At 46.6% G+C, this 9,576-nt stretch overlaps 1 protein-coding gene across 1 annotated transcript; it reads left to right on the top strand.

Annotated features, from left to right (window-relative positions):
- Positions 1–6,124: 6,124 nt before the first annotated feature.
- LOC134983246 (zinc finger protein OZF-like) lies at positions 6,125–9,187 on the top strand. Its single transcript, XM_063948976.1, has one exon. It carries the CDS (start codon positions 6,224–6,226, stop codon positions 7,919–7,921), a length of 1,698 nt encoding a protein of 565 aa, XP_063805046.1. The 5' UTR covers positions 6,125–6,223; the 3' UTR covers positions 7,922–9,187.
- The last annotated feature ends 389 nt before the right edge of the window (positions 9,188–9,576 follow it).

The following is a 9,576-nucleotide window of genomic DNA, read 5'->3' on the forward strand; positions in this document are numbered from 1 at the left end:
AGCCCCTATTATACTCCTGCTCTCCCCCTCACATCATGTCACTGTGTGTTACCAGCCCAGAGATCTGACCAGTCTCCTCCCACACTCTCTGGTGTATCTCATACATCAGGAGCCATCAGCCCCTATTATACTCCTGTTCTCCCCCTCACATCATGTCACTGTGTGTTACCATCCCAGAGATCTGACCAGTCTCCTCCCACACTCTCTGGTGTATCTCATACATCAGGAGACATCAGCCCCTATTATACTCCTGCTCTCCCCCTCACATCATGTCACTGTGTGTTACCAGCCCAGAGATCTGACCAGTCTCCTCCCCACACTCTCTGGTGTATCTCATACATCAGGAGCCATTAGCCCCTATTATACTCCTGCTCTCCCCTCACATCATGTCACTGTGTGTTACCATCCCAGAGATCTGACCAGTCTCCTCCCCACACTCTCTGGTGTATATCATACATCAGGAGCCATCAGCCCCTATTATGCTCCTGCCTCCCCCTCACATCATGTCACTGTGTGTTACCAGCCCAGAGATCTGACCAGTCTCCTCCCCACACTCTCTGGTGTATCTCATACATCAGGAGCCATCAGCCCCTATTATACTTCTGCTCTCCCCTCACATCATGTCACTGTGTGTTACCAGCCCAGAGATCTGACCAGTCTCTTCCCCACACTCTCTGGTGTATCTCATACATCAGGAGCCATCAGCCCCTATTATATTTCTGCTCCCCCCCTCACATCATGTCACTGTGTGTTACCAGCCCAGAGTTCTGACCAGTCTCCTCCCCACACTCTCTAGTGTATCTCATACATCAGGAGCCATCAGCACCTATTATACTCCTGCTCTCCCCCTCACATCATGTCACTGTGTGTTACCAGCCCAGAGTTCTGACCAGTCTCCTCCCCACTCTCTCTGGTGTATCTCATACATCAGCAGCCATCAGCCCCTATTATACTCCTGCTCTCCCCCTCACATCATCTCACTGTGTTTTACCAGCCCAGAGATCTGACCAGTCTCCTCCCGACACTCTCTGGTGTATCTCATACATCAGGAGCCATCAGCCCCTATTATACTCCTGCTCTCCCCCTCACATCATGTCACTGTGTGTTACCAGCCCAGGGATCTGACCAGTCTCCTCCCCACACTCTCTGGTGTATCTCATACATCAGGAGCCATCAGCCCCTATTATACTTCTGCTCTCCCCTCACATCATGTCACTGTGTGTTACCAGCCCAGAGATCTGACCAGTCTCCTCCCCACACTCTCTGGTGTATCTCATACATCAGGAGCCATCAGCCCGTATTATACTCCTGCTCTCCTTCTCACATCATGTCACTGTGTGTTACCAGCCCAGAGATCTGACCAATCTCCTCCCCACACTCTCTGGTGTATCTCATACATCAGGAGCCATCAGCCCCTATTATACTTCTGCTCTCCCCTCACATCATGTCACTGTGTGTTACCAGCCCAGAGATCTGACCAGTCTCCTCCCCACACTCTCTGGTGTATCTCATACATCAGGAGGCATCAGCCCCTATTATACTCCTGCTCTCCCCCTCACATCATGTCACTGTGTGTTACCAGCCCAGAGATCTGACCAGTCTCCTCCCCACACTCTCTGGTGTATCTCATACATCAGGAGCCATCAGCCCGTATTATACTCCTGCTCTCCTTCTCACATCATGTCACTGTGTGTTACCAGCCCAGAGATTTGACCAATCTCCTCCCCACACTCTCTGGTGTATCTCATACATCAGGAGCCATCAGCCCCTATTATACTCCTGCTCTCCCCTCACATCATGTCACTGTGTGTTACCAGCCCAGAGATCTGACCAGTCTCCTCCCCACACTCTCTGGTGTATCTCATACATCAGGAGCCATCAGCCCCTATTATACTCCTGCTCTCCCCTCACATCATGTCACTGTGTGTTACCAGCCCAGAGATCTGACCAGTCTCCTCCCCACACTCTCTGGTGTATCTCATACATCAGGAGCCATCAGCCCCCATTATACCCCTGCTCTCCCCTCACATCATGTTACTGTGTTACCAGCCCAGAGATCTGACCAGCCTCCTCCCCACACTCTCTGGTGTATCTCATACATCAGGAGACATCAGCCCCTATTATACTCCTGCTCTCCCCCTCACATCATGTCACTGTGTGTTACCAGCCCAGAGATCTGACCAGTCTCCTCCCCACACTCTCTGGTGTATCTCATACATCAGGAGCCATCAGCCCCTATTATACTCCTGCTCTCCCCCTCACATCATGTCACTGTGTGTTACCATCCCATTACTTTTGTGCCCAGTCTCCTGCGGAGCCGCTATTCCCCATGGTCCTTACGGAGTCCCCAGCATCCACTACGGACTACGAGAAATAGAATTATCGGTAAGTAAATTCTTATTTTTTTGAGAAGAAAAGTGAAGACTTCAAGGGCTGCAGCAGTGTTAGATGTCAGTAGACATTCTCTGCTGCAGCTCCATCTCTCCCCAGCGGCGCTGTACTCTCCCGTGTCTTGGTTGCTGGGTGACTACAGCAGGAGGCTCCGGGTTTCTTCCTTGGTCAGTCACACACGGCTGGGGCTCTCCGGGATCGCGTGGCCGTGCTTCGGGAGGTGGTAAGTGGGTCCCATTCGCGGGACCCGTTCTTTATTGCAATCCGGCGCGGTCCGTGGGAGGAGGGCCGCGCACGCCGGTGGTGGACACTGTGGCAGTACAGGCGATCCCAGGTCAGGTTTTCTCTAAAAGCCATTTTATTAGCAACCCGCAGTACCCAGTGATTTTGCCAGCAGAGGGGATAAGGCTTAGACCTGGAGCCCCTCCCCCAGCCCCAGGGCACCATTTACAGTAAATGTTCCTACCCTGGAGCTGCATCTCTGTCTCTCCCTCACTCCCTGGCAGTGTTTGGGCGCCATTTCTCTCCCAATCCTCCTGTGTAAAGCCGCCTGATAGTCAGCGCTGTGCCTTTACATGACACTTACGTATTCTACATGTCTTTTAGGCAGTGATAGTTAAGAAAAAGTGCATTTAGTCAGGGTGATTTAGTACAAGTATCCTGTGATATACATCCAGTCTTTACTGTGCAGTGTTATATCTCCTGATTACATAGCTATATAAGCTAGTCCAGTGCAGTATTATTGTCAGTAATAACCTCTGCATTGTACAGACTGTGACTATCTGTGTGTGCATTAGACTGCTGTGTGTTTTCTCCTTTGTGTCTCTCACTCAGCTTGCTGTCCCTATATTCTGTAACCTGTGGGGGCTTGGTGCGTCAGGTTATCATAGTGTAATATAAGATATTCACAATATATACATTCGTTGTATTTTTCTCTGTGATTCTAGTCACCGTATCTCTCCTGAATCCCTGTTGGTGCTGACTACACTGCGCAGGGGCTTGGGTTAGGTATTGTGCTGCTGACATATTGTACTGTGTTACCTTATACTGCACGTTACATAACATGTCTGCTGATGAGGGTAACGGTTCTGGGGCTGATTACACTGCGCAGGGGCTTGGGTGAGGTATTGTGCTGCTGACATATTGTACTGTGTTACCTTATACTGCACGTTACATAACATGTCTGCTGATGAGGGTAACGGTTCTGGGGCGGAACACGCTGCCAGTTGTGCTGAAGCCACAGATACCTTTGAGGAAAACATAGCAGCCGAGGGCTCTGGTTCTGGGGGTTCCCTGCCCCCAGTGGAACCGTGGCAACGGGGGTACACAAAGTACCCCTTTATGCCAGCCTTTATGAGGTAAATGCTGCCCAGGCCCCCCCCCCAGCGCCCTGCACCCTGCGGTGGTGGTAAGTGTGGAGCATGGCGCGCACAGTGCTTCCGTCGCTGCGCGGTACCTCAGAATGCCGTCACTGGAGAAGATATCTTCTTTTCTTCTACTCACCTGTCTTCTGACTTCTGGCTCTGCAAGTGGGTGACGGCAGGCTGTGGGAGTGAGCATCCGAGCGTACCCGGCGATCAGCACCCTCAGGTAGGTGACCTGGTGGCCAGAAACAGGGCCCTGGAACTCACAGAAGTGGGACCTGAATCTCTCCCCTAAGTCCCACGATGCAGGGAGCCTGTAGCCAGCAGTCTCCCTGAAAATAAAAAACCTAACATAAAGTCTTTTCAGAGAAACTCAGTAGAGCTCCCCTAGTGTGTGACCAGTCTGCCTGGGCACAGAATCTAACTGAAGTCTGGAGGAGGGATATAGAGGGAGGAGCCAGTTCACACCCCTTAAAAGTCTTCAAGTGCCCATGTCTCCAGTGGATCCCGTCTATACCCCATGGTTCTTTGAGTGACCCCAGCATCATCTACGGACTAAGAGAAAAGGATTTACCGGTAGGTATTAAAATCCTATTATATTATTCATTGTATAAGAGTTTCATATTAGTGTGTTTTTTTTCATACTGAACGCTGAGTGTACCTCTACAGGCTTCCCTATAGGTCTGTCCCCTATAGATCCCGTGTGTAAGGGGGTCTGTGTGTGTGCGGGTGTACACTTGTGTAACATGTCAGCTTCCCTATAGGTCTGTCCCCTATAGATCCTGTGTGTAAGGGGGTCTGTGTGTGTGCGGGTGTACACTTGTAACATGTCAGCTTCCCTATAGGTCTGTCCCCTATAGATCCCGTGTGTAAGGGGGTCTGTGTGTGTGCGGGTGTACACTTGTGTAACATGTCAGCTTCCCTATAGGTCTGTCCCCTATAGATCCCGTGTGTAAGGGGGTCTGTGTGTGTGTGTGCGGGTGTACACTTGTGTAACATGTCAGCTTCCCTATAGGTCTGTCCCCTATAGATCCCGTGTGTAAGGGGGTCTGTGTGTGTGCGGGTGTACACTTGTGTAACATGTCAGCTTCCCTATAGGTCTGTCCCCTATAGATCCCGTGTGTAAGGGGGTCTGTGTGTGTGCGGGTGTACACTTGTGTAACATGTCAGCTTCCCTATAGGTCTGTCCCCTATAGATCCCGTGTGTAAGGGGGTCTGTGTGTGTGCGGGTGTACACTTGTGTAACATGTCAGCTTCCCTATAGGTCTGTCCCCTATAGATCCCGTGTGTAAGGGGGTCTGTGTGTGTGCGGGTGTACACTTGTGTAACATGTCAGCTTCCCTATAGGTCTGTCCCCTATAGATCCCGTGTGTAAGGGGGTCTGTGTGTGTGCGGGTGTACACTTGTGTAACATGTCAGCTTCCCTATAGGTCTGTCCCCTATAGATCCCGTGTGTAAGGGGGTCTGTGTGTGTGCGGGTGTACACTTGTGTAACATGTCAGCTTCCCTATAGGTCTGTCCCCTATAGATCCCGTGTGTAAGGGGGTGTGTGTGTGTGCGGGTGTACACTTGTGTAACATGTCAGCTTCCCTATAGGTCTGTCCCCTATAGATCCCGTGTGTAAGGGGGTCTGTGTGTGTGCGGGTGTACACTTGTGTAACATGTGAACCCCCCCCCACTCTAGTCTCAGTGCATGTCCCCGTGTTCTATTGCTTCTCTTCATTTGGAGAATGGACTTTGTTAAAACCCTTGATATATTTGAAAGTTTCTATCATGTCCCCCCTTTCCCTTCTCTGCTCCAAACTATACATATTGAGATTTCCTAGTCTTTCTGGGTATGTTTTGTGATGTAGGCCATGCACCATTTTAGTTGCCCTTTTTTGTACAGCTTCTAATGTATTAATATCCTTTTGAAGATATGGCCTCCAGAATTGAACACTGTATTCTAGATGAGGCCGTACCAATGACCTATACAGTGGTATTATTACTTCTTTCTTTCTGCTGCTGATTCCTCTCCCAATGCAGCCAAGCATCTGACTAGCCTTCCTCATTGCTTTGTTACATTGCTTACCTGCCTATAAGTCATCTGAAATAGTGACTCCTAGATCTCTTTCCTCCTCAGTAGTTTCCAGTATAGTGCCATTACTACTATATTTAGCCTTTGGATTTTTGAGACCCAAGTGCATGATTTTGCATTTGTCTCCTAAGGTACTCCCACATGAGCGTCCATGTCACATCTAGTAATCCCACATGAGCGTTCAGTGTTGATTAAGCTCCAGTCTAAGCATCCTAGCTTTTTTTGTTTTTTAATAAACATAAAAGCAATGATTTCAGGAAAAATTGTCAGTTTATAGAATTATATATTGTGTCCTGTAACACCCTGGGTCTTGTCTATTCATTTTATATATTAATGTAATTTATTTCCAGCAGATGGACACACAAGCAGGAACATCTCAGAAGGACATCTAATGTTATCCCTGGATTCTGAAATAACCGATAACGACAGTAGACAGGATTTTCCAGGAGCCAACCCCATTATCCCAATTATATATCCAGCTCTATCAGCTGATCCCACTGATCCTGGGGAATGTTCTCCTGATCACTCTGATATTGGTGCATCTGTTACAGCTCTGACAGTAGATACAGTGTTTCCCTGTTCTATAGATGCCAAATGTTTTACACAGAACACAAAGCGTATTACCAATCAGCCAGCTAAGGCAGGTGAGAGTCCATTTCCATGTTCTGAGTGTAGGAAATGTTTTGCACAGAAATCGGCTCTTGTTACACATCAGAGAAGTCACACAGGTGAGAAGCCATATTCCTGTTCTGAGTGTAGGAAATGTTTTGCAACAAAATCATTTCTTGCTACACATCAGAGAAATCACACAGGTGAGAAGCCGTATTCCTGTTCTGAGTGTGGAAAATGTTTTGCACATAGATCACATTTTGTTATTCATCAGCATGCTCACACAGGTGAGATGCCATTTTCCTGTTCTGAGTGTGGGAAATGTTTTCCACGGAAATCACATCTTGTTCCACATCAGAGAAGTCATTTAAGTGAGAAGCCATATTCCTGTTCTGAGTGTGGGAAATGTTTTGCACAGAAATCAACTCTTGTTATACATCAGAGAAGTCACACAGGTGAGAAGCCATATTCCTGTTCTGAGTGTGGGAAATGTTTTGCACTGAAATCAAATCTTGTTCCACATCAGAGAAGTCACACAGGTGAGAAGCCATATTCCTGTTCTGAGTGTGGGAAATGTTTTGCACAGAAATCAACTCTTGTTATACATCAGAGAAGTCATACAGATGAGAAGCCGTATTCCTGTTTTGAGTGTAGGAAATGTTTCACACAGAAATCAGCTCTTGTTATACATCAGAGAAGTCACACTGGTGAGAAGCCATTTTCCTGTTCTGAGTGTGGGAAATGTTTTGTATGGAAATCACATCTTGTCACACATCAGAGAAGTCACACAGGTGAGAAGCCATATTCCTGTTTTAAGTGTAGTAAATGTTTCACACAGAAATCAGCTCTTGTTATACATCAGAGAAGTCATACAGGTGAGAAGCCGTATTCCTGTTCTGAGTGTGGGAAATGTTTTGTACGGAAAACACATCTTGTTTTACATCAGAGAAGTCACACAGCTGAGAAGCCATATTTCTGTTTTGAGTGTGGGAAATGTTTTGCACAGAAATCAGCTCTTGTTATACATCAGAGAAGTCATACAGATGAGAAGCCGTATTCCTGTTTTGAGTGTAGGAAATGTTTCACACAGAAATCAGCTCTTGTTATACATCAGAGAAGTCACACAGGTGAGAAGCCATTTTCCTGTTCTGAGTGTGGGAAATGTTTTGTACGGAAATCAAATCTTGTGTTACATCAGAGAAGTCACACAGGTGAGAAGCCATTTTCCTGTTCTGTGTGTGGGAAATGTTTTGCACAGAAATCACATCTTGTTTTACATCAGAGAAGTCACACAGGTGAGAAGCCATTTTCCTGTTCTGAGTGTGGGAAATGTTTTGTACGGAAATCAGATCTTGTCACACATCAGAGAAGTCACACAGGTGAGAAGCCATTTTCATGCCGTGAGAGAAATAAATCCGCTCTTGTTGAACATATTAGACATTACCCAAGTACGGAACCATTTAAATCTTCTGGAGTATAATTATCACTGTCATCCAATGTTCCTCAAGGGTGAATCCTATCTCCTATGCTTTATAAAATATACATGCTACCACTGGGTGATATAATCAGACGTCATGGCCTGGTCTACCACTGCTATGCTGATTACCTGCTTTTTGCTCCATGTACTGAGAACCAAATACCAATCCTAAATGGTTGTCTAGCTTAGCGCCAGGGGTGGATGATGCCAGTTGGCTGTGACTCAGTCTTTGTGAAACATAATAGAAGCTCCCCAACAAAGGACAAGACTACAGCTTTACCAACCATCTGGATTTATGCTTTGGTGTTCAGAATTGAAAATACTGAACATGTGCTGAATCTTTGTGTTGTCCTGGTATGTGGCTGACACAGACATCAGGTATCTGCCACATACAAATCCTCATTCTTCCATCTGTGGACCATAGCCAGAATCAAGCTCTTGATTCCCTCAGAAGTTCATAGACTACTGCAATGCCATCTACCTGGGTCTACCAGCAAAAGAATTACAGAGCTTGCAGCTAGTACAGAATGCAGCAGCCAAGCTGTTACCTAACCAGCCCGTTCCTGCCGCATAACACCCATTCTCTACTCCCTTCACCGGCTGCCTGTAAGATGACAAATCTATTTCATAATTGGCTAACTGACCTTCGCAGCCCAACATTACATGGTCCAAGGTACTAGAAGCAGCTTCTGCCTCCTTACTGCCCCGCTTGATTATTTCTACAGATGAAGGACTGTTACCAGCAGTACCAAGAATCTCCTGTCATTCATTTATAGGTTGAATGTTTAGCTTTGCAGCCCTGACCATGGAACTCACTGTCTTGCACAGTCCAAGAGGCCTCCACTCTAGAGACCTTCACAAGCAGACTGATGACTGTTACTCACGCTTTTCATTAATGTACCTCTATTTACTTCCTAAATAATACATCCCAAATGCTTAGGTCTTTTTTCTGTTGTTTATTTTGTATCTTGTGCATTGTGTAAATGTGAATGTCTAATACCAGTTTGCACAATCTGTATTGTTGCACAACAATATGGCGGCCATTGGAACGTGTTTTCACTTCTAGTTTGCCTAACTTGTTGCAGACACTCATCTTGATCAGGAGTGCTGAGTGTTTTCAGATACAAGATCCTGTCCATATATACCCTGTACATTATCATGTGCATTAGAGTCACCCGGGTTCCATCTGCGGTGGTTTGTTGTATGTTACATCTATATGGTGCGGATACTCCCCTGTATTTCATAATAAAAGCTTTTGTTTGCATCTAATTATTACATTAAGCTTTTATTTTTTTAATCTGTTTTATATTCCCGTCTGAGTAATTACGCCATAATGTCTAATCTCGGAGTGGACACCAGAAGAAACCTTCTGGTGTTCCATCATTCTGTTTCGTGTAAGCATACAGGTAAGTGATGGCACGGTGGTCACTGACCGTCACATTCAGGTGGTATAATGGAAGTGGACTGTCTGGACTTATTCTAGTCTACTGCAGAAATAAAAAAAATCAGCCTTTATCCTGCTTAAAAAAATTAAAAAGCCCATAAATCAAGCTTGGTCGGACAAGACAGAGGCCACATTAATTGTGGCACATCATATAGGCTGAGGACCCATGCTTCTGGGATATATGGCATAACTCCCTCTTCACCCACAAAAACCT

Source organism: Pseudophryne corroboree (genome assembly GCF_028390025.1).
Source record: "Pseudophryne corroboree isolate aPseCor3 chromosome 3 unlocalized genomic scaffold, aPseCor3.hap2 SUPER_3_unloc_101, whole genome shotgun sequence".
NCBI lineage: Eukaryota > Metazoa > Chordata > Amphibia > Anura > Myobatrachidae > Pseudophryne > Pseudophryne corroboree.